The 26,301-nt window shown below is 42.2% G+C and overlaps 1 protein-coding gene across 1 annotated transcript; it reads left to right on the top strand.

Moving 5' to 3' along the window:
• The first annotated feature begins 680 nt into the window (after positions 1–680).
• On the top strand, positions 681–25,614 carry pin4 (protein (peptidylprolyl cis/trans isomerase) NIMA-interacting, 4 (parvulin)). Its single transcript, XM_060926981.1, has 4 exons — positions 681–788; positions 9,394–9,461; positions 19,382–19,501; positions 25,347–25,614. The coding sequence occupies exons 1-4, from the start codon at positions 752–754 to the stop codon at positions 25,503–25,505; spliced, it is 384 nt and encodes a 127-aa protein (XP_060782964.1). The 5' UTR covers positions 681–751; the 3' UTR covers positions 25,506–25,614.
• The last annotated feature ends 687 nt before the right edge of the window (positions 25,615–26,301 follow it).

Below are 26,301 nucleotides of genomic sequence, written 5' to 3'. Positions count from 1 at the left end.
AGCTATGTAATAGGCGAGAGGCCAAGGGCTACGGAGATCGGCGCCGCCCGATGCACCATTATATAGAGTTGGGCCTGGTTAGTACTTGAGTGGGAGACTGCCTAGGAATACCAGGTACTGTAAAGCGTGGGAAGGACTTTAACTTTGCCTACAACCCTGTGCAGGATAAGCAGTTACAGATGATGGATGGATATTGGAACATTAATGAAATGTTCTTTTGTAATTACAAAAATAGTACCAATTTGGTTTGGTATGAAACCATGAAAGAACGTTACAGGAACATTCTGAGAATGTTATTTATGGTTACATAACATCGTAGGCCTACCCAAAAGCAACCTTTAGCTAAGGTTCATTGTTGGTTGTCATAATACCATCTTAATTTCCCCAGAAAGTTCTGGGTAAAACACTTGTTAACCAAAATAGAAAGTTCCCAGAATGTCATGAAATGGTTCCCAAAAAATAACTGAAAGCGAACTAAATGCTAACCTTAAGGAAAGTTTGCTGGAGAGTTAGTATCTAAAACTCTATTTTATGTAATCCTGCTTTTTTATTTTAATTACTGATGCTGCTAATAGTCTTTTAAGCGATGTCTCCTGAAAGATGTTTAAGAAAAATAAAAATTAAAGTAGCAAAAACTGGTTGTATAGCAGGAACGATTCAGCTGCATTTGGCAACCCGGTTAAGGCTGGTGCTGAGGCGTGATCCGTGTGGTGGTGCAGGGAGAAGTGTTAGCTAACTGCTAATAATAAATATGCCACCTAAAGGAAAGGGTGGTAAGGGGGCAAAAGGTAGGATAAGTCTTATGATCACAGCGTGTCTTTAAAAGTTATTAGCAACGAATTATCACTTTACAAACTCTCAGAAGCTAAATGCCTTCAGAAACTGTTGATAAATAGCTAGCAGGCTATTTCACTAGCTAGCTAAATCCATTCAGAAACTGTTGATAAGTAGCTAGCAGGCTATTTCACTAGCTAGCTAAATCCATTCAGAAACTGTTGATAAGTAGCTAGCAGGCTATTTCACTAGCTCGCTAAATCCATTCAGAAACTGTTGATAAGTAGCTAGCAGGCTAGTTCACTAGCTAGCTAAATCCATTCAGAAACTGTTGATAAATAGCTAGCAGGCTAGTTCACTAGCTAGCTAAATCCATTTAGAAACTGTTGATAAATAGCTAGCAGGCTATTTCACTAGCTAGCTAAATCCATTCAGAAACTGTTGATAAGTAGCTAGCAGGCTAGTGAACTAGCGAGCTAAATCCATTCAGAAACTGTTGATAAGTAGCTAGCAGGTTAGTTCACTAGCTCGCTAAATCCATTCAGAAACTGTTGATAAATACCTAGCAGGCTATTTCACTAGCTAGCTAAATCCATTCAGAAACTGTTGATAAGTAGCTAGCAGGCTAGTGAACTAGCGAGCTAAATCCATTCAGAAACTGTTGATAAGTAGCTAGCAGGCTAGTTCACTAGCTAGCTAAATCCATTCAGAAACTGTTGATAAATATCTAGCAGGCTAGTGAACTAGCTAGCTAAATCCATTCATAAACTGTTGATAAATAGCTAGCAGGCTAGTTCACTAGCTAGCTAAATCCATTCAGAAACTGTTGATAAATAGCTAGCAGGCTAGTTCGCTAGCAGGCTAGTTCGCTAGCTAGCTAAATCCATTCAGAAACTGTTGATAAATAGCTAGCAGGCTAGTTTACTACCTAGCTAAATCCATTCATAAACTGTTGATAAATAGCTAGCAGGCTAGTTCACTAGCTAGCTAAATCCATTCAGAAACTGTTGATAAATAGCTAGCAGGCTAGTTCGCTAGCTAGCTAAATCCATTCAGAAACTGTTGATAAGTAGCTAGCAGGCTAGTTCACTAGCTAGCTAAATCCATTCAGAAACTGTTGATAAATATCTAGCAGGCTAGTGAACTAGCTAGCTAAATCCATTCATAAACTGTTGATAAATAGCTAGCAGGCTAGTTCACTAGCTAGCTAAATCCATTCAGAAACTGTTGATAAATAGCTAGCAGGCTAGTTCGCTAGCAGGCTAGTTCGCTAGCTAGCTAAATCCATTCAGAAACTGTTGATAAATAGCTAGCAGGCTAGTTTACTACCTAGCTAAATCCATTCATAAACTGTTGATAAATAGCTAGCAGGCTAGTTCACTAGCTAGCTAAATCCATTCAGAAACTGTTGATAAATAGCTAGCAGGCTAGTTCGCTAGCTAGCTAAATCCATTCAGAAACTGTTGATAAATAGCTAGCAGGCTAGTTCGCTAGCAGGCTAGTTCACTAGCTAGCTAAATCCATTCAGAAACTGTTGATAAATAGCTAGCAGGTTAGTTCACTAGGTCGCTAAATCCATTCATAAACTGTTGATAAAATAGCTAGCAGGCTAGTGAACTAGCTAGCTAAATCCATTCATAAACTGTTGATAAATAGCTAGCAGGCTAGTTCACTAGCTAGCTAAATCCATTCAGAAACTGTTGATAAATAGCTAGCAGGCTAGTTCACTAGCTAGCTAAATCCATTCATAAACTGTTGATAAATAGCTAGCAGGCTAGTTCACTAGCTAGCTAAATCCATTCAGAAACTGTTGATAAGTAGCTAGCAGGCTAGTGAACTAGCTAGCTAAATCCATTCAGAAACTGTTGATAAGTAGCTAGCAGGCTAGTTCACTAGCTAGCTAAATCCATTCAGAAACTGTTGATAAATATTTAGCAGGCTAGTGAACTAGCTAGCTAAATCCATTCAGAAACTGTTGATAAATATCTAGCAGGCTAGTTCACTAGCTAGCTAAATCCATTCATAAACTGTTGATAAATAGCTAGCAGGCTAGTTCACTAGCTAGCTAAATCCATTCAGAAACTGTTGATAAATAGCTAGCAGGCTATTTCACTAGCTCGCTAAATCCATTCAGAAACTGTTGATAAGTAGCTAGCAGGCTAGTTCACTAGCTAGCTAAATCCATTCAGAAACTGTTGATAAGTAGCTAGCAGGCTATTTCACTAGCTCGCTAAATCCATTCAGAAACTGTTGATAAGTAGCTAGCAGGCTAGTTCACTAGCTAGCTAAATCCATTCAGAAACTGTTGATAAATAGCTAGCAGGCTAGTTCACTAGCTAGCTAAATCCATTTAGAAACTGTTGATAAATAGCTAGCAGGCTATTTCACTAGCTAGCTAAATCCATTCAGAAACTGTTGATAAGTAGCTAGCAGGCTAGTGAACTAGCGAGCTAAATCCATTCAGAAACTGTTGATAAGTAGCTAGCAGGTTAGTTCACTAGCTCGCTAAATCCATTCAGAAACTGTTGATAAATACCTAGCAGGCTATTTCACTAGCTAGCTAAATCCATTCAGAAACTGTTGATAAGTAGCTAGCAGGCTAGTGAACTAGCGAGCTAAATCCATTCAGAAACTGTTGATAAGTAGCTAGCAGGCTAGTTCACTAGCTAGCTAAATCCATTCAGAAACTGTTGATAAATATCTAGCAGGCTAGTGAACTAGCTAGCTAAATCCATTCATAAACTGTTGATAAATAGCTAGCAGGCTAGTTCACTAGCTAGCTAAATCCATTCAGAAACTGTTGATAAATAGCTAGCAGGCTAGTTCGCTAGCAGGCTAGTTCGCTAGCTAGCTAAATCCATTCAGAAACTGTTGATAAATAGCTAGCAGGCTAGTTTACTACCTAGCTAAATCCATTCATAAACTGTTGATAAATAGCTAGCAGGCTAGTTCACTAGCTAGCTAAATCCATTCAGAAACTGTTGATAAATAGCTAGCAGGCTAGTTCGCTAGCTAGCTAAATCCATTCAGAAACTGTTGATAAATAGCTAGCAGGCTAGTTCGCTAGCAGGCTAGTTCACTAGCTAGCTAAATCCATTCAGAAACTGTTGATAAATAGCTAGCAGGTTAGTTCACTAGGTCGCTAAATCCATTCATAAACTGTTGATAAAATAGCTAGCAGGCTAGTGAACTAGCTAGCTAAATCCATTCATAAACTGTTGATAAATAGCTAGCAGGCTAGTTCACTAGCTAGCTAAATCCATTCAGAAACTGTTGATAAATAGCTAGCAGGCTAGTTCACTAGCTAGCTAAATCCATTCATAAACTGTTGATAAATAGCTAGCAGGCTAGTTCACTAGCTAGCTAAATCCATTCAGAAACTGTTGATAAGTAGCTAGCAGGCTAGTGAACTAGCTAGCTAAATCCATTCAGAAACTGTTGATAAGTAGCTAGCAGGCTAGTTCACTAGCTAGCTAAATCCATTCAGAAACTGTTGATAAATATTTAGCAGGCTAGTGAACTAGCTAGCTAAATCCATTCAGAAACTGTTGATAAATATCTAGCAGGCTAGTTCACTAGCTAGCTAAATCCATTCATAAACTGTTGATAAATAGCTAGCAGGCTAGTTCACTAGCTAGCTAAATCCATTCAGAAACTGTTGATAAATAGCTAGCAGGCTAGTTCGCTAGCAGGCTAGTTTGCTAGCTAGCTAAATCCATTCAGAAACTGTTGATAAATAGCTAGCAGGCTAGTGAACTAGCAGGCTAGTTCACTAGCTCGCTAAATCCATTCAGAAACTGTTGATAAAATAGCTAGCAGGCTAGTGAACTAGCTAGCTAAATCCATTCATAAACTGTTGATAAATAGCTAGCAGGCTAGTTCACTAGCTAGCTAAATCCATTCAGAAACTGTTGATAAGTAGCTAGCAGGCTATTTCACTAGCTAGCTAAATCCATTCAGAAACTGTTGATAAGTAGCTAGCAGGCTAGTTCACTAGCTAGCTAAATCCATTCAGAAACTGTTGATAAATAGCTAGCAGGCTAGTTCACTAGCTCGCTAAATCCATTCAGAAACTGTTGATAAATACCTAGCAGGCTATTTCACTAGCTAGCTAAATCCATTCAGAAACTGTTGATAAGTAGCTAGCAGGCTAGTGAACTAGCGAGCTAAATCCATTCAGAAACTGTTGATAAGTAGCTAGCAGGCTAGTTCACTAGCTAGCTAAATCCATTCAGAAACTGTTGATAAATATCTAGCAGGCTAGTGAACTAGCTAGCTAAATCCATTCATAAACTGTTGATAAATAGCTAGCAGGCTAGTTCACTAGCTAGCTAAATCCATTCAGAAACTGTTGATAAATAGCTAGCAGGCTAGTTCGCTAGCAGGCTAGTTCGCTAGCTAGCTAAATCCATTCAGAAACTGTTGATAAATAGCTAGCAGGCTAGTTTACTACCTAGCTAAATCCATTCATAAACTGTTGATAAATAGCTAGCAGGCTAGTTCACTAGCTAGCTAAATCCATTCAGAAACTGTTGATAAATAGCTAGCAGGCTAGTTCGCTAGCAGGCTAGTTCGCTAGCTAGCTAAATCCATTCAGAAACTGTTGATAAATAGCTAGCAGGCTAGTTTACTACCTAGCTAAATCCATTCATAAACTGTTGATAAATAGCTAGCAGGCTAGTTCACTAGCTAGCTAAATCCATTCAGAAACTGTTGATAAATAGCTAGCAGGCTAGTTCACTAGCTAGCTAAATCCATTCATAAACTGTTGATAAGTAGCTAGCAGGTTAGTGAACTAGCTAGCTAAATCCATTCAGAAACTGTTGATAAGTAGCTAGCAGGCTAGTGAACTAGCTAGCTAAATCCATTCAGAAACTGTTGATAAATAGCTAGCAGGCTAATTTACTAGCTAGCTAAATCCATTCAGAAACTGTTGATAAGTAGCTAGCAGGCTAGTTCACTAGCTAGCTAAATCCATTCAGAAACTGTTGATAAATAGCTAGCAGGTTAGTTCACTAGCGAGCTAAATCCATTCAGAAACTGTTCATAAATAGCTAGCAGGCTAGTTCACTAACTCGCTAAATCCATTCAGAAACTGTTGATAAGTAGCTAGCAGGCTCGTGAACTAGCTAGCTAAATCCATTCAGAAACTGTTGATAAGTAGCTAGCAGGCTTGTGAACTAGCTAGCTAAAGCCATTCAGAAACTGTTGATAAGTAGCTAGCAGGCTAGTTCACTAGCTAGCTAAATCCATTCAGAAACTGTTGATAAGTAGCTAGCAGGCTAGTTCACTAGCTAGCTAAATCCATTCAGAAACTGTTGATAAATAGCTAGCAGGTTAGTTCACTAGCTCGCTAAATCCATTCAGAAACTGTTGATAAATAGCTAGCAGGTTAGTTCACTAGTGAGCTAAATCCATTCAGAAACTGTTCATAAATAGCTAGCAGGCTAGTTCACTAACTCGCTAAATCCATTCAGAAACTGTTGATAAGTAGCTAGCAGGCTCGTGAACTAGCTAGCTAAATCCATTCAGAAACTGTTGATAAGTAGCTAGCAGGCTTGTGAACTAGCTAGCTAAAGCCATTCAGAAACTGTTGATAAGTAGCTAGCAGGCTAGTTCACTAGCTAGCTAAATCCATTCAGAAACTGTTGATAAATAGCGAGCAGGCTAGTTTACTACCTAGCTAAATCCATTCAGAAACTGTTGATAAGTAGCTAGCAGGCTAGTTCACTAGCTAGCTAAATCCATTCAGAAACTGTTGATAAATAGCTAGCAGGTTAGTTCACTAGGTCGCTAAATCCATTCATAAACTGTTGATAAATAGCTAGCAGGCTAGTTCACTAGCTAGCTAAATCCATTCAAAAACTGTTGATAAATATCTAGCAGGCTAGTTCACTAGCTAGCTAAATCCATTCAGAAACTGTTGATAAATAGCTAGCAGGCTAGTTTACTAGCTAGCTAAATCCATTCAGAAACTGTTGATAAGTAGCTAGCAGGCTAATTCACTAGCTAGCTAAATCCATTCAGAAACTGTTGATAAATAGCTAGCAGGCTAGTTCACTAGCTAGCTAAATCCATTCAGAAACTGTTGATAAATAGCTAGCAGGCTAGTTCACTAGCGAGCTAAATCCATTCAGAAACTGTTAAGTAGCTAGCAGGCTAGTTCACTAGCGAGCTAAATCCATTCAGAAACTGTTGATAAATAGCTAGCAGGCTATTTCACTAGCTAGCTAAATCCATTCAGAAACTGTTGATAAGTAGCTAGCAGGCTAGTTCGCGCACTAAATCCATTCAGAAACTGTTGATAAATAGCTAGCAGGCTAGTTCACTAGCTAGCTAAATCCATTCAGGAACTGTTGATAAGTAGCTAGCAGGCTAGTTCACTAGCTAGCTAAATCCATTCAGAAACTGTTGATAAATAGCTAGCAGGCTAGTTCACTAGCGAGCTAAATCCATTCAGAAACTGTTGATAAGTAGCTAGCAGGCTCGTGAACTAGCTAGCTAAATCCATTCAGAAACTGTTGATAAGTAGCTAGCAGGCTTGTGAACTAGCTAGCTAAAGCCATTCAGAAACTGTTGATAAATAGCTAGCAGGCTATTTCACTAGCTAGCTAAATCCATTCAGGAACTGTTGATAAGTAGCTAGCAGGCTAGTTCACTAGCTAGCTAAATCCATTCAGGAACTGTTGATAAATAGCTAGCAGGTTAGTTCACTAGGTCGCTAAATCCATTCATAAACTGTTGATAAATAGCTAGCAGGCTAGTTCACTAGCTAGCTAAATCCATTCAAAAACTGTTGATAAATATCTAGCAGGCTAGTTCACTAGCTAGCTAAATCCATTCAGAAACTGTTGATAAATAGCTAGCAGGCTAGTTTACTAGCTAGCTAAATCCATTCAGAAACTGTTGATAAGTAGCTAGCAGGCTAATTCACTAGCTAGCTAAATCCATTCAGAAACTGTTGATAAATAGCTAGCAGGCTAGTTCACTAGCTAGCTAAATCCATTCAGAAACTGTTGATAAATAGCTAGCAGGCTAGTTCACTAGCGAGCTAAATCCATTCAGAAACTGTTAAGTAGCTAGCAGGCTAGTTCACTAGCGAGCTAAATCCATTCAGAAACTGTTGATAAATAGCTAGCAGGCTATTTCACTAGCTAGCTAAATCCATTCAGAAACTGTTGATAAGTAGCTAGCAGGCTAGTTCGCGCACTAAATCCATTCAGAAACTGTTGATAAATAGCTAGCAGGCTAGTTCACTAGCTAGCTAAATCCATTCAGGAACTGTTGATAAGTAGCTAGCAGGCTAGTTCACTAGCTAGCTAAATCCATTCAGAAACTGTTGATAAATAGCTAGCAGGCTAGTTCACTAGCGAGCTAAATCCATTCAGAAACTGTTGATAAGTAGCTAGCAGGCTCGTGAACTAGCTAGCTAAATCCATTCAGAAACTGTTGATAAGTAGCTAGCAGGCTTGTGAACTAGCTAGCTAAAGCCATTCAGAAACTGTTGATAAATAGCTAGCAGGCTATTTCACTAGCTAGCTAAATCCATTCAGGAACTGTTGATAAGTAGCGAGCAGGCTAGTTCACTAGCTAGCTAAATCCATTCAGAAACTGTTGATAAATAGCGAGCAGGCTAGTTCACTAGCTAGCTAAATCCATTCAGAAACTGTTGATAAGTAGCTAGCAGGCTAGTTCACTAGCGAGCTAAATCCATTCAGAAACTGTTGATAAATAGCTAGCAGGCTAGTTCACTAGCTAGCTAAATCCATTCAGAAACTGTTGATAAATATCTAGCAGGCTAGTGAACTAGCTAGCTAAATCCATTCATAAACTGTTGATAAATAGCTAGCAGGCTAGTTCACTAGCGAGCTAAATCCATTCAGAAACTGTTGATAAATAGCAAGCAGGCTAGTTCGCGCACTAAATCCATTCAGAAACTCTTGATAAATAGCAAGCAGGCTAGTTCGCGCACTAAATCCATTCAGAAACTCTTGATAAATAGCGAGCAGGCTAGTTCGTGCGCTAAATCCATTCAGAAACTCTTGATAAATAGCAAGCACGCTAGTTCAGTAGCCAAATGCAGCTGAATCGTTCCTGCTATACAACCAGTTTTTGCTACTCTAATTTTTTTTTTCTTAAACATCTTTCAGGAGACATCGCTTAAAAGACTATTAGCAGCATCAGTAATTAAAATAAAAAAGCAGGATTACATAGAGTTTTAGATACTAACTCTCCAGCAAACTTTCCTTAATGTTAATGTTTTCTCCTTCAATTATTTTTGGTAACCATTTCATGACCTTCTAGGAACTTTCTATTTTGGTTAACAAGTGTTTTACCCAGAACAACAGTTTCTGAATGGATTTAGCTTCTGAGAGTTTGTAGCTCTGTCATCAGATTAGCTGGCTAGCTAAGAGTAGCACTGAGTGTTTTGTATTTGCTATATGGGAACTAGTTAGCTAATTAAAGTTATATAGCTGTGACTTGTGGGTGGTTGATGCAACATTATAAACCACCCCCTTACAGAGAGCGAGCTATTTGAGTTGAGCAGGCAGCCAGCAAGCAAACCATTTTAAGATGATTAAACCTAATTTGTGTGTAAAGTGTGTGCTGTGTGAACAGGTGGTGCCTCGGACAGTGGAAGTGGTGACAAGAAGGAGAAAGCTCAGAAAGGAGGCACTGCAGTAAAGGTGACTGAAACTACACTCACTGGCCAATTTATCTACCACAGTACATGTGCACTGGGGGAAGTGTAGGTCTCCTGTCCCTGACTGTGTCCTGTCCATCAATAAAAACAGAGCGCCACTACCAAGGTAGTAAGGTAGTGTTTGCAGACATCCCAACCTGACAAAATTCAGTTCAGGGAGGTCCCCAATATTTTTTTTTTTTGGGCGGGGGAACAAATACATTGCATGGGGGTACTCCCACAGAAAATTTTGGATTTGGTTGATGTGATTTCCTCCATTCTGGTGGATTTTGGGGTGACCTTTTGGAGATGAACAATACCTGAATTCACGCAGTTCACTCAGAGTCATAGCTGACACCCTGACTTGGGGACTTAGCTGCTCCCAACCCCTAAACTATGATAACTACAATGTGCCATATTGTATAAGCTCCTTACTGATTGAATCTGGACACCCCGCCCCCATAAATTAGAGGGAGAAACGCTAGGAAGATGGCGACCGGTTCATCTCTTCTCCTCTCCACTGCTTTGGCCAAACAGTGCCCGCAGAGGCGGGAGAAAACATGCCTCACATGCTGTCGCCGTCACCTTGCAAGTGCTTGCACACACATATGAACTGCCAGAGGGCACGCACGTACACTTGTTTTTTTTTTTTTTTCTTAAACTGGAAATGCACGTTGTGAAATTGGCCGCATCCCAAATTGCACTCTACCCTACTCAGTAGTGTGCCACACTGCCACCACACCACAGGCTGCGTGGGCCTGCTATTGTGACGTACACAAGTTTGTATCTGGTCGATAGATTCAGGATGAAGCTTGCTTGCTTGCTGTAGATTCCGTGAGATTGTATGTAATTTGCGGGCATCAAAGAGCTGCTATCAATATGCAGGAGACTCCCAGGAACTTCCGGGAGACTTGGGATGTCTGTGTTTGGTGCCAGTCTGAGTGGTGTGTAAAGAAGAAAATTGTCCAGCAAACAGCAGCTCTGTAGTCAGATTCTCATTTGTACTTGGACCTGATCGCTTCAGACCTTGGGGTGGGTTCCCCAAAAGCATCATAGCACAAATCTCATCGTTAAATGGTAGCGCGAGCATCACAATGAACACTGTTTCTCCTAGTTAAAGAGGAACTGAAGGCAAATTTTATTATTATCAAAATTCTATTTCTCATTTTATAAAATGTAGGAATGCATTCCTGACAGCTATTTTGTCACTGCTGTAGTAAGTTATGAGTGTTTTGAAATATGCTATGTTAGATTAGATTAGATAAAACTTTATTGATCCCTTTGGGAGGGTTCCCTCAGGGAAATTAAGATTCCAGCAGCATCATTACAGATAAACAGAGAAAAGAAATAGAGAGAAATTTCTAGATAAATTAAGTATTTACATATACAAATATATAAAAAGAATAAGATATAGGGAAGAGAGGAAGGGGGGAGAAGTGGGGTTAGGGTAAGTGTGTGTGTGTGTGTGTGTGTGTGGGGGGGGGGGAGCAGGAAAGATATTGCACATTATATTGCACATTGTCCGGTATTGCTTATTGTTAGGCTAGGCTACTGCTCCTTCCCGTCCTCTGTCCTCCTGTTACCCCTCCTCCCCCCCAGAGAGGAGTTGTACAGTCTGATGGCGTGAGGGGCAAAGGAGTTTTTGAGTCTGTTCGTCCTGCACTTGGGAAGGAGCATTCTGTCACTGAACAGGCTCCTCTGGTTGCTGATGACGGTGTGCAGAGGGTGACTGGCATCGTCCATGATGTTCAATAGTTTGTCCATAGACCTCTTCTCTGCCACCGTCACCAGAGTCTCCAGCTTCATGCTGACCACAGAGCCGGCCCGCCTGATCATGTACAACCCCGATTCCAAAAAAGTTGGGACAAAGTACAAATTGTAAATAAAAACGGAATGCAATAATTTACAAATCTCAAAAACTGATATTGTATTCACAATAGAACATAGACAACATATCAAATGTTGAAAGTGAGACATTTTGAAATTTCATGCCAAATATTGGCTCATTTGAAATTTCATGACAGCAACACATCTCAAAAAAGTTGGGACAGGGGCAATAAGAGGCTGGAAAAGTTAAAGGTACAAAAAAGGAACAGCTGGAGGACCAAATTGCAACTCATTAGGTCAATTGGCAATAGGCCATTAACATGACTGGTTATAAAAAGAGCATCTTGGAGTGGCAGCGGCTCTCAGAAGTAAAGATGGGAAGAGGATCACCAATCCCCCTAATTCTGCACCGACAAATAGTGGAGCAATATCAGAAAGGAGTTCGACAGTGTAAAATTGCAAAGAGTTTGAACATATCATCATCTACAGTGCATAATATCATCAAAAGATTCAGAGAATCTGGAAGAATCTCTGTGCGTAAGGGTCAAGGCCGGAAAACCATACTGGGTGCCCGTGATCTTCGGGCCCTTAGACGCCACTGCATCACATACAGGCATGCTTCTGTATTGGAAATCACAAAATGGGCTCAGGAATATTTCCAGAGAACATTATCTGTGAACACAATTCACCGTGCCATCCGCCGTTGCCAGCTAAAACTCTATAGTTCAAAGAAGAAGCCGTATCTAAACACGATCCAGAAGTGCAGACGTCTTCTCTGGGCCAAGGCTCATTTAAAATGGACTGTGGCAAAGTGGAAAACTGTTCTGTGGTCAGACGAATCAAAATTTGAAGGTCTTTATGGAAATCAGGGACGCCGTGTCATTCGGACTAAAGAGGAGAAGGACGACCCAAGTTGTTATCAGCGCTCAGTTCAGAAGCCTGCATCTCTGATGGTATGGGGTTGCATTAGTGCATGTGGCATGGGCAGCTTACACATCTGGAAAGACACCATCAATGCTGAAAGGTATATCCAGGTTCTAGAGCAACATATGCTCCCATCCAGACGACGTCTCTTTCAGGGAAGACCTTGCATTTTCCAACATGACAATGCCAAAACACATACTGCATCAATTACAGCATCATGGCTGCGTAGAAGAAGGGTCCGGGTACTGAACTGGCCAGCCTGCAGTCCAGATCTTTCACCCATAGAAAACATTTGGCGCATCATAAAATGGAAGATATGACAAAAAAGACCTAAGACAGTTGAGCAACTAGAATCCTACATTAGACAAGAATGGGTTAGCATTCCTATCCCTAAACTTGAGCAACTTGTCTCCTCAGTCCCCAGACGTTTACAGACTGTTGCCAAGAGAAAAGGGGATGTCTCACAGTGGTAAACATGGCCTTGTCCCAACTTTTTTGAGATGTGTTGTTGTCATGAAATTTAAAATCACCTAATTTTTCTCTTTAAATGATACATTTTCTCAGTTTAAACATTTCATATGCCATCTATGTTCTATTCTGAATAAAATATGGAATTTGAAACTTCCACATCATTGCATTCTGCTTTTATTTACAATTTGTACTTTGTCCCAACTTTTTTGGAATCGGGGTTGTATCAGTCCATATGTCAAAGCAATGGCCGTAAACGAGATTCGCTGAGACCTGTGCGAGACTTCATAGGACGGAAGTAAAACGTACAGCGGAAATCAAAGTGACCAACATCTGCCAATGTTGTCAAAAGACGCACACGCCCTCCTTCGAATGCTGACGTAATCAAGCTGGAGGGAAGTTTTCCCTGTGTCCGAAATCGCTCCCTACTCACTATAAAGAGCACTATATAGTGAGGATTATATGGGAAATGCGCTCAGTATGATCTGTATTTATCACAAAAATACATGCATGTATTTTATTTTGAAAACCCACCAGCTGCCTGACCTGGCACGTTTTAATTGTGCGACAGTAATGACGTAAATACCAGCACGACGGACTAGTCCTTATCTTGTCGTCTTTCCAACCCTTCTCAATTGGTTTGAAGTCGTATGGAATAATCTCCATGTCACGTACGCGAGGGAGGCGGATGTATGTGCAGAAGTATACAGTTTAATAAAGTGCAGAATATATATACACAGGCAAGCAATTCAAAACGGCAGGTTAGATCAAAAACAAGAATACAGGCAAAAGGGTCGGTCGAGGCACAAACAGTACATCAAATACATTCATGTTTGAAGTCTTGCACAAGTCTCGTGAAGATCGCGCAGATAAGCGACGCCTGCCGTGGACCATACGAATTACATTCAACATGGCTAAAAACCAAAAAGGCCGATAAGTGTAATATAATATGCCAATACGAGTCACGATATAAGGTTAATAAAACCGAAAACGTAATTGAATAACACGTTAATTAAGAAATAAAGCAAGTTTAAAAATGACTTCAGTTCCCCTTTAAGAGGCTTTTGGGAAACCCATCTCTGATCACTTCAGACCTGATCACCCAGGATGCATGTTAATGCCAGGTGTGAACAGGGCCTCTAATACAAATGCACAAAAGTGTAAGAATTTTACAGTGGCCACTGGAAATACACAGTGCTTAAAATTCCCATGAAATCAAAATTCACTGGGTTACTGGGTGCTGCAGATGCCCCCCAAAAAATTATATATATGAGGCAGTGTGTGTGTGTTTTATAAAGGAGTGAGTGAGTTTATTGCGAGCAAATGAAGCAAACGAGTGAGATATTTTCAACACAAGAAGATAAACTTCATATCTTTGTGCTACCGTGTAATGTTCTTTATATTATATGGACACATCCACAAAAAATATGCAAGTTAATCAAAAGAATTTTAATTTTGAACCAGTTCACTGTTTTCACAACGCGTGTCTGGTCAGCGGGAAAACACTGGGAATGACGTCATCGGAGTGAAATATCGGGAATTATTATACATACAGGCAACTTTTTCAATGGAATAAAAATATGTTCTATTCCCTTCTAGCAGGTTTCATTCATTTGGTGTGATGGCATGCAATATTGTTAGCATATCACTTATCCTACATGTCACTCAAGCCAATGGAGAATGAGCATTGAATATGCTTTACTATATTGCATGGTTGTCAAAACATGACGTCACATGTCGAAGCTGATGCAAATATTCACTGAGAGAGTTTTCTGCTGCACTGCTTCTGTGCATTTTTTTTTCTAGGAAAAGGGAAAGAGAAAGATGCATTGAACACCTGAAAGGCTACCAAAACTTTATTAGATAGTATTCTTCACACATATTTACAAGCAGTGGTGAACCGTTACTATTAAAGCAGGGACTTCAGCTCAGTCAAAACTTAGCCAGACACACCAAAAAAGTAACAGGGCAAGGGATTAGCAGTAGGGTGCCAGGTAGCTCCGTTGTGTGGAGTTGTCAATGTTGATTTTAAAAGAAATGAAGTAAATTACACAGGGAAATGAACACTTAAGTCTGAGTGAAAACTACTGTGGCGAGTGTGCGTGGAAGAAGGATCTGTAGACAGAAATCTTATGGCCCTTTTCCACTACCCTTTTTCAGCTCACTTCAGCTCGCTTCAGCTCACTTCAGCCCGACACGGCTCGCGTTTCGACTACCAAAAACCAGCACGACTCAGCTTGCTTCAGCCCTGCTTAGCCCCTAAAACTCGCACCGTTTTGGAGTGGGGCTGAAGCAAGCCAAACCGAGCCGAGCAGGGCTAAGGGCGTGAGCAGACACTCCCCTGTGCACTGATTGGTGAGGAGGAGTGTCCTCACATGCCCACACACGCCCCGCGAGCACGCTGGGATCTGTAAACACCGCAAACCCGGAAGAAGAAGAATTACGAATTACGAGAATTTCTGAAGCCTTATGCGCCTCGCCTCATCTATACGCTCTTGCCAGTATCTGTTGGCGTTGTCGGTGACAACAAGCCACAGCACCAAGACCAGCAACACTAACGACTCCATGTCCTCCATGTTTATTGTTTACTCTCTGGGTCGTGAGACTACCGCTTAAAAGGTCACTGATGTCACTGTTTGCGCTGCTTAACGACATCACCTGACGTCCACCCACTTTCGCTAACTCCACCCAATGTGTCCACCCACTTCCAGCCAGCACGGTTCAGCGCGGTTGTAGTCGAAATGCAACTCCAACAGCCCCGCTCAGCCCGACTCAGCACGGCACGGCTCAGCCCGACTCAGCCGCATTTGTAGTGGAAAAGCGGCATTAGTTTCTCGGTTGCTAGCCTGTGCTGCTTGCTCTCGATAACACGGGCTTGACTGCTTTATTAGCATTCACTGACACTACTGATGAACGCTATACCGGCTGGAAGGTTACTTCACTGCCACGCTGACGGCACTGACTTGCGGTTAAGCTCGCGCTGGCCTTCGAGTAGGCCTAGGGCGATACATTTTTGATCCGTCCCACTATAACTCAAAATCTGATTGGTTAATTCATCTGTCACTTCCTACATAAACATACACTGCCATGGCCTTCTGTCCCGGCAATGAAGTCCTAACCAATGAGTGAGCCAGCTCTAAACTCTTCTCAGCTTTGAGACAAAAAAAAAACTCATTGGATAACTCTATTTTAATGTTTTCAGGACAGTAACCCTTTCATTTCTGAAGCAAATTTGATAGAAAATGAGGCCAAATTAGGAGAGAATAATTATAATGAAATTATGAAAGCACTGAAAAAAATTCAATATAACATATGAAATGCTGATATGTTTGGGCCTTCTTTGAAGACCTAGAAAGCCCTGATGGTTTCCCTCTGTTTACAAGAGAAAAACATACCAACAGACATCGAAAACTGGAAAAGAGAGTGTATAATAATAATGATGATGATAATGATCATAAAATTGGCTGGCTTTTTTCATGGTATATCAGATATATTCCATTCAGCTAGCATTATATTGAACTCGTCTTGGACTCATTCAGTATCATGCGAGCTGAATGGAATATATCTGATATAGCACTCAACACCAGCCAATATTATTTAAATATGTCACTCAGATCTGTGATGTATTTCAAATGAAAAGTGAGTTTTTCACCACGAGAAGATAATCTTCAAGCCAACATGTGATTTTCTTTGCATTATATAGACACATTCACAAACAAAAGTATGCAAGTAAGTCAAAACAATTCATCAGTATACTCACGAGCGAAAATATGTTACTCAATGTCCCGGATGTAGTTCGTATGAAAAATATGAGTGGTGTATCTCCTGGCAAAACACTTGTCTATATAATAATTTTTTTTTACACGGTGCGGTTTCCCTCAAATCCCGCACTCTGATTGGCTGGCGAGCGGGTCCGTATCCTACGATACGGACCCCGGTTACGGACCTCTGGCGACTCGCTCGTTCACAACAACAACAAACATAGCAGCATTTTTTGTCAACATTTATCTTTTTTTTTTAATAAGATTTATTTATAAGATTATCAAAAATCTTATAAAATTTTGCCAGTATTTCTCAGGAGAATAGCATTAATTTTACAGCACGGATAGCGATAACGACAGTCTTCACAGCGAAAGTGAGTTTTACTACCCTGAGGAAGAAGAAATAAAATAAAACATTTCAGGAGAAAGCTAAAACCCTCTAACTGTTGCTAACGCCGAGCAAAAACATGGCTGAATCCTCAATGACTCAATTTTATATAAATAGGGGACTACATAGGTGGCAAAATGTAGTTTTTTTTTTTTTTTTTCCTGCCATGGAAGTGCACTTGTATACCGAGGAGGAAGCCATTTGCGTTACAGCCGTGAATGAGGATTCAAAATGGCGGCTCGGCTCGGTTTTCCCTTTCGGGCGCTCTCGGTTTCTGTTAGAATTTGGTAAAGAAAAAAATAAATATATTATTTACCAGCTTAAGGTCGGTCCGTATGGTGAAATACCGTGACCTCGGCCTTGAATACTGACCTCGGCCCAGAGGGCCTCGGTCAGTACTTTCAAGACCTCGGTCACGGTATTTCACGATACGGACCTCCCAGCTAGTAAATAACATTTATTTTTTTCGCGGTCCAAACCCTGCGCTCTGATTGGCTGGCGAGCGGGTCCGTATCCCACGTTACGGACCTCTGGCGACTCGCTCGTTCACAACAAGATGAAACATAGTAGCATTTTTTTATCAACATTTATCTTGTTTGAGATTTATTTATAAGATTATCAAAAATCTTATAAATTTTTGCCAGCATTTCTCAGGAGAATAGCATTAATTTTACAGCATGGATAGTGATAACGACAGTGTTCACAGCGAAAGCGAGTTTTACTCCCCTGAGGAAGAAGAAATAAAACATTTCAGGAGAAAGCTAAAACCCTGTAATTTGCTAACACCGAGCAAAAACATGGCTGAATCCTGAATGACTCCTATTTGTATAAATAGGGGACTACATAGGCGGCAAAATGTAGTTTTTTTTCCTGCCATGGAAGTGCACTTGTATACCGAGGAGAAAGCCATTTGCATTACAGCCGTGAATGAGGATTCAAAATAGCATTAATTTTACAGCATGGACAGCGATAATGACAGTGTTCACAGCGAAAGCCAGTTTTACTACCCTGAGGAAGACAAAATAATAAAATAAAACATTTCAGGAGAAAGCTAAAAACCTGTAACTTGCTAACGCCAAGCAAAAACATGGCTGAATCCTGAATGACTCCTATTTGTATAAATAGGGGACTACATCGGCGGCAAAATGTAGTTTTGTTTTGTTTTTTTTTCCTGCCATGGAAGTGCACTTGTATACCGAGTAGAAGGCAATTTGCATTACAGCCGTGAAGGTCGGTGTAATTTGTATTACAGTTTAAGGTCGGTCTGTTTGGTGAAATACCGTGACCTCGGCCTTGAATACTGACCTCAGCCCAGAGGGCCTCGGTCAGTACTTTCAAGACCTCGGTCACGGTATTTCACGATACGGACCTCCCAGCTGGTAAATAATATATATTTCGGGGAAAACGGTGATTTATGATGCTTTCAAGTCTTCTCAGAAGTGCAGACATGTTCGAGGTGCTGATTACAATGTGGTGTGTGTTCAAGTGGTTTTTGTCGGACAAAAATGGACTTCTTGGAACTAATTTTTGTATTATGAGTGACGAAGTTTATTTTGCCTTGCTGAAAGAAAAAGACCTGAACAGTTAACATGTAAAATTACCACTTTAATCTGACCATCTGCTGTAGATGTTACATTCATATTGGAGGTCAGCATGATTTAATTATTTGTTTATTTTTAAAAAACTGATCTGCCTCCAACTCAAAGTTGTGTCTCATGGAAAAATGAGTTTGAGTTGTAATTATGGCATTGTGATTGTGTTCATGTCCATTGGCCTTGTGATTTGCAGCATTTCCAAGACTTGAAGGCAGCATCATACTGTACAGATCTAATCAGCATCCAGTCAAATTCTCTCTCAAACACATTCATCCTGCCTTGTAAACAAATTGTGACCATTACTCAACAATAGCACTTTGTTCGCATCAGATGCTGATTGTTTATGTGCTGCTTCCCGCATGATGATTATCTTCCAAACCATGCCTTGTGTGATGAAAGGATAGTTGGTGTGTTTTCTGTGCTCATTCCTCATCATCACGTACTGTAATGATGTAAGACAGACTGTTAAATATACAGCTTTAATGTACATTTTTGATAATCCGCTGTTGAGTCTGGTTAGGTTCAGCAGGAGGTGTCGGATATCTTGAATGTTATTTGTTGCTGTGGAAATCAGCCAAGCCTGAGAAACACTTTCTCTGACTTCCTGTTTTAAAAGGAAATACATCTCCTATCTCTCATGCCATCTTGCGGGCACTTTTGCAACTCTACAGTGCCTGATACACTTGTGCAATTACGACACACACTTGTTTGTGTTACCGCTGAGCTGAGAATGCTTCACATTTGATCAGTGGTGCTCATATGGTGGTGCCTTTCCAAGAATAGATGGAGGCAACAGGAGACTTGCTAATTGCGCATATAAACAGTATCTGTATACCTAACTAAAAAGTGCACCTGTATGTTCGGTGATTTAATGCTTTAATTCATCTGGTATCTGGAAGTATGCTGATCAGTAAAATGGAAGATGAAATTTGATGTGGCTTTTTCATTTTGAACCTTCCAGGTGCGTCATATTCTGTGTGAGAAACATGGAAAATGCATGGAGGCGATGGAGAAGCTGAAGTCTGGAGTGCGCTTTAGTGAAGTGGCATCACAGTACAGTGAAGACAAAGCTAGACAAGGGGTAAGGCTCACAAATTGCGTCCTAGCCCTGATCGTGACATCACTGCTCTAGGTAGATATGTACCAGGTATCCATAGCAAATGTATTGCAACACAGTTAAGTGCTTTTCCACTTGGATTTATGTGTAATGATCACAAGTCAGTCCTTCCTCTGATAAGTCCTTGATTATACATGCAGTCCATGACCTGGAAATCCATCAAAATCATTTTAACAGTGCGTTCTTAATGCATTTCAGACCATCAAACAATAAATAATAAAAAAAAAAGAGTAAATTGCGCGATTGGACAACTGTAGTAATAAATATTATTTCAAGAACTGCTCAACTATGCCAAGAGAAATGAGTCCATCGTTACTTTACTTTAAGATATGAAGTGTATTTCAATGAATAAAAATAAAGAAAAACCATTAAGTTGGGTGTGCCCAGACGTTTGACTGGTACTGTAAATTATTTGTAATTAAATTTGGCCTTGATTCAGAATCAGAATTTATCGTCATTGTATGGAGTATAACGAAATTAAAAGCCTAGCCTTAAAGTGCAAGGACCACAGAAAATAAAACATAGACCAGAACAACATACATTTAAAAAGTTACATAAGTGGATATTGGGCGGCACGGTGGTGTAGTGGGTAGCGCTGTCGTCTCACAGCAAGAAGGTCCGGGTTCGAGCCCCGTGGCCGGCGAGGGCCTTTCTGTGCGGAGTTTGCATGTTCTCCCCGTGTCCGCGTGGGTTTCCTCCGGGTGCTCCGGTTTCCCCCACAGTCCAAAGACATGCAGGTTAGGTTAACTGGTGACTCTAAATTGACCGTAGGTGTGAATGTGAGTGTGAATGGTTGTCTGTGTCTATTGCCGCTTTTCCACTACAAACGCGGCTGAGCCGTGCCGTGCCGAGTCGAGCTGAGTCGAGCTGAGCGGGGCTGTTGGAGTTGCATTTCGACTACAACCGCACTGAACCGTGCTGGCTGGAAGTGGGTGGACACATTGGGTGGAGTTAGCGAAAGTGGGTGGACGTCAGGTGATGTCGTTAAGCAGCGCAAACAGTGACATCAGTGACAGTGGCGGAACAAGTCAGAGCCGGGCCGGGGGCGGGGCAAATGACCGGGCCCTTTATTAAAGCTTATCATAACATCATTTTAGGCTACAAAATGTCCGCAACTGCGGTGTTTACCAATTTCAACACTACCGGGTGCAACTATGTTATTTAGTACATCTAGTCCTTCAAACGAACATGTAACTCAGAAACAAAAAACATTAGGATACTGTACATGGCTCATAATAAAACATCAATAGCCTATACTGCGCACATTATTTGAAGGGCATACGAATGAGCGCTCAGAGGTTGCAACGGTGACAGGAAGAGTCAGAAATAAAAGGAGGGCGGTGCAAACCTCACTGAATGCACTGTGTTTACCAATTTCAACACTACGGGGTGCAACTATGTTATTTTGTACATTAAGTCCTTCAAACGAACATGTAACTCAGAAACAAAAAAAACATTCGGCGACATACTGTACATGGCTCATAATAAAACATCAATAGCCTACTGCGCGCATTATTTGAAGGGCATACGACGAGCCTTGCGCTCCGCGAACTCGTCCACGATGCTCTGTATGTCACTGATTCAGTGAGCTTTTAAGCGGTAGTCTCACGACCCGAATAGTAAACAATAAACATGGAGGACATGGAGTCGTTAGTGTTGCTGGTCTTGGTGCTGTGGCTTGTTGTCACCGACAACGCCAACAGATGCTGGCAAGAGCGTATAGATGAGGCGAGGCGCATAAGGCTTCAGAAATTCTCGTAATTCATAATTATTCTCCTTCCGGGTTTGCGGTGTTTACAGATCCCAGCGTGCTCGCGGGGCGTGTGTGGGCATGTGAGGACACGCCTCCTCACCAATCAGTGCACAGGGGAGTGTCTGCTCACGCCCCCAGCCTCAGTCGGCACGGTTTGGCTCGCTTCAGCCCCACTCCAAAACGGTGCGAGTTTTAGGGGCTAAGCAGGGCTGAAACGAGCTGAGTCGTGCTGGTTTTTGGTAGTCGAAACGCGAGCCGTGTCGGGCTGAAGTGAGCTGAAGCGAGCTGAAGTGAGCTGAAAAAGGGTAGTGGAAAAGGGCCATAAGTGTCAGCCCTGTGATGACCTGGCGACTTGTCCAGGGTGTACCCCGCCTTTCACCCGTAGTCAGCTGGGATAGGCTCCAGCTTGCCTGCGACCCTGTAGAACAGGATAAGCGGCTACAGATAATGAGATGAGATGAGATTTTATTTCTGTCCTTTGAAGTCTCACCAGGTCTCAGCGAATCTCGTTTACGGCCATTGCTTTGACATATGGACTGATGTATTACATAGCATATTTCAAATACTTGTAACTTGCTATAGCAGTGACAAAATAGCTGTCAGGAATGCATTCCTATATTTAATAAAATGAGAGAAATAGAATTTTGATGATGAAAAATTTGCCTTCAGTTCCCCTTTAAGTCTGCTAGTCCTGGACTTGATGCACCTGTAGCGCCTCCCAGAGGGCAGTAAGTCAAACAGATGGTGGCTCAGATGAGAACTGTCTTTGACAATGTTTCTCACTCTGGTGAGGCAGCGAGAGTTGTACTGTAGATGTCATCCAGGGTGGGGAGAGGGTGACCAACAATTTTCTGCCCTGTCTTAACCACTCTCTGCAGCCTCTTCCTGTTTGCTTCAGTGCCGCTAGCGTACCATACAGAGATGCAGTACGTCAGCAGGGTCTGTAGAAGGTCTCCAGCAGCTTACCGAGCATCCTCAGGAAGTTTAGCCGCTGCTGGTCCTTCTTGATGACTGCCATGGTGTTTGCAGATCAGGAGAGGTTCGCAGAGATGAGGGTGCCGAGATACCTGAAGGTGTGGACCCTCTTTACACAGTCGCCATTGATATAGAGAGGGTTGAGGTCAGCCCTGTTCTTCCTGAAATCGACGATGATTTCTTTAGATTTTGTGGTATTCAGTAACAGGTTATTTGCTGAGCACCACTCTGTCAGCTTCAGGATCTCATTCCTGTAGTTCACCTCTTCACCTCCTGAGATCAGCCCAACCACAGTGGTGTCGTTGGAAAATTTAATAATGGTGTTTCCAGGATAGGCAGGGGTGCAGTCGTGTGTGGAAAGAGATCAATGGCAATCTGACTCTGGTGGGGTTTACATTAGACCGTATCAGCGGATCATCAGATTAACGTTTTTAAAACGATTAGCGTGCACACAGCAACGCCAATACACGATTCGCGTGCACGCAGCAACGCCAATACACGGATACGCTTGGCTCCGCAGGCATCCTGCGCTCCAAATCACTCCGCCCTGAACAGCGAGTGCCCTCTGGAGGGTGTGCACTCCGGCCCTGCGCAGCTCACAGAGCGCGCGAGTGAAGCACACGAGCAGTGATTCAGGACTGAGCCACTGTGTGTGAGATCCTAGTGCATATCGGGCATACCACTTGCAAGTGGAAGGATGGCAAGCCTAAAGACAATCATAACTACACAATGGGCAGTATTTGCATCAGTATTTGCAGTATTTTCATACTTTTATACTCTTTAATGAAAGGTGATACAAGGCGGAAGTCCGCGCCGTTTTTCAGCAGTCGCGTCACATGACCAACGCCAGCGAATCAGGAAGGTGGATGTCACAGTGACGTTGTCCAATGACGACGCCAGCTAGAGCTCAGCACAGCGTATCCGTGTATCTCAATGTTTGCACAGCACCGGATCAGACACGATCTGGATTGAATACGTGGACCCTGGCGGATTCCCGTTTCCCGGCGTTTCCAGGCGTTTTAATGTAAACGGACAGTGCATCCGCGAAGAAAACGAGACAGATACGGTCTAATGTAAACTTGGCCTCGCTGTCCTCCTGTGAGTCACCGAAAACAGCTGGGTCCTGGCGTACACCCAGCCGTCTGGGAAGAGTGTCCAAGACCGCCTTGTAGATGTTTGACAAATGATGTCTTAGAACATTGTCATTCCCTACATTTCTGGTCTATCCGAGAAACTCAGGAGGATCTTCTACAAACACAACATTCCGGTACATTTCAGACCCAGTAACACCCTGAAGCAGAAACTGGTCCACCCTAAGGACAGAATACCCAGACACAAACAGGACAACGTAGTTTATGCAATTCAGTGCAGTGATGATTGCACGGATTCGTATATTGGGGAGACGAAACAACCGCTATACAGGCGCTTGGCCCAACACAGGAGAGCCAGTTCCTCAGGCCAGGACTCGGCTGTCTACATTCATCTTAACAACAAAGGACACTCATTTCAGGATTGTGACGTATGCATTTTAGCCAGAGAGGATCGTTGGTATGAGCGAGGAGTTAAAGAAGCCATTTTTGTCAACCTGGAACGGCCATCACTGAACAGAGGTGGGTGTCTAATGGCCCTTTTCCACTACCCTTTTTCAGCTCACTTCAGCTCGCTTCAGCTCACTTCAGCCCGACACGGCTCGCGTTTCGACTACCAAAAATGAGCACGACTCAGCTCGCTTCAGCCCTGCTTAGCCCCTAAAACTCGCACCGTTTTGGAGTGGGGCTGAAGCAAGCCAAAGCGAGCCGAGTGAGGCTGGGGGCGTGAGCAGACACTCCCCTGTGCACTGATTGGTGAGGAGGAGTGTCCTCACATGCCCACACACGCCCCGCGAGCGCGCTGGGATCTGTAAACACCGCAAACCCGGAAGGAGAATAATTACGAATTACGAGAATTTCTGAAGCCTTATGCGCCTCGCCTCATCTATACGCTCTTGCCAGTATCTGTCCGCGTTGTCGGTGACAACAAGCCACAGCACCAAGACCAGCAACACTAACGACTCCATGTCCTCCATGTTTATTGTTTACTCTCCGGGTCGTGAGACTACCGCTTAAAAGATCACTGATGTCACTGTTTGCGCTGCTTAACGACATCACGTGACGTCCACCCACTTTCGCTAACTCCACCCAATGTGTCCACCCACTTCCAGCCAGCACGGTTCAGCGCGGTTGTAGTCGAAATGCAACTCCAACAGCCCCGCTCAGCCCGACTCAGCATGGCACGCACGGCTCAGCCCGACTCAGCCGCGTTTGTAGTGGAAAAGCGGCAAAAGACATCATTTGTCAAACATCTACAAGGCGGTCTTGGACACTCTTCCCAGACGGCTGGGTGTACGCCAGGATCCAGCTGTTTTCGGGGACTCACAGGAGGACAGAGAGAGTCATTGCCATTGATCACCCTAACGGACAATCCTTTGATCACCCTAATGACTCGCCGTTCACACCCAGCCTCCAGTGACCCACACCAACATGATGCCTCAATGACACCTTAGATGAGCTGGTCATCAGAATTCTGATTCTGATCCAGGAGAAGATAAATATCTGATACTCCCCATTAGTCAGACAGAACTGAGGAAGCCTTTTGGACGAGAGGTGAAACGTTTTCAAGAATTTTCAAGCAAGTCCAGTTGCCCATTTCTACCACCCACAGACTAGAGTAGGGGGCTCAGCACGCAGCCCTGGGGAGAACCGGTGCTGAGTGTGTGGGAGGAGGCCGAGTTTCACTGTCTGGGGGCGATTTGTCAGGAAGTCCTTTATCCAGGAACAGGTCAGTGAGGGAAGGTCTAAATCCAGCAGCTTGATGATGGTGTTAAAACTCAAGACAGATACAGCGAAGTGTTTCACACATTGCATGTTGCATGGTTACTTTTTTTGTTGTTTTTTTTTTTTTTTTGGTCACATCACATGTAACAGTTTCTCTCAGTTGTTGCGGTTTGAAAGATCAGTGGCAAACGGTCACTGTAGAATTTTTAAAATTAGAGAAAGGGTGACATTGAAAACAGCTTTATGAACTTTGTTTTACCTTTGACAGGGTGACCTGGGCTGGATGACTCGAGGATCAATGGTGGGACCGTTTCAGGAAGCTGCATTTGCACTTCCTGTCAGCACAATGGATAAGCCTGTATACACTGATCCCCCAGTGAAGACAAAGTTTGGCTACCATATAATCATGGTTGAAGGCAAAAAGTGACGACGATGATGATGAGTAGACCACATGGCTCATTGTGTTTTTCTTTTTCATGTTTTTTTTTAAAATGATGTAAATATCAGTTAATAAAAATAAAACTGAAAAAGTCAAATGTTTTTAGTGGATCTTAGTTTTCTCTCACACATATATGGACCTACTCAAAAATGTGTGCGTATCAGTGGTGCCCTGCTACTGTATAAACTGGTGTCCTAGTGAGGGTGTGTTCTGCCTTGTGCCCAGTGGTTCCAGGATAGGCTCCAGATCTGGAACCACCCACCTGATCAGGATCAAGTGGTTACTGAAGATGACTGGCTTGATGAATTATGTATAGCGTTCACCCTGGTTACATGAAGGTGATCTGCCAGTCTTGAGTCAGCCATGGTGGCATCTAGGATTTCATGAAACAATGACCTCCACACACACACACACACAACACCAAGATACACTTCAGTAATGTTTTTCAGGGTGGTGTAGTGGTTAGCACTGTCACCTCACAGAAAGAGGGTTCTGGGTTTGAGCCCACGTTTTTGTGACATTTATTTACATAATGTATAATCTTACCTTTTTTGTTCCAGTTTCACAGAGACACCGGTCATGTCCACTATTTTATTAATCGGTACTTACATTAGTCATCCCGCCTTTATAGATGAACCTGTCCCGTCACGTATGATAAATAAAGTTAGAAGAAAAACAAAATATATTGTTTAGTTGTTTTATTGTCACCATATAACTTTAACTATTTATTCATCTATTTTACAATTTCTTGCCTCTTCCCCTATCTCTTCATTTCTTCAGCTGA

Source organism: Neoarius graeffei, chromosome 8 (genome assembly GCF_027579695.1).
Source record: "Neoarius graeffei isolate fNeoGra1 chromosome 8, fNeoGra1.pri, whole genome shotgun sequence".
NCBI classification, from domain to species: domain Eukaryota; kingdom Metazoa; phylum Chordata; class Actinopteri; order Siluriformes; family Ariidae; genus Neoarius; species Neoarius graeffei.
This window is presented reverse-complemented; position numbering and strand designations above follow the sequence as displayed.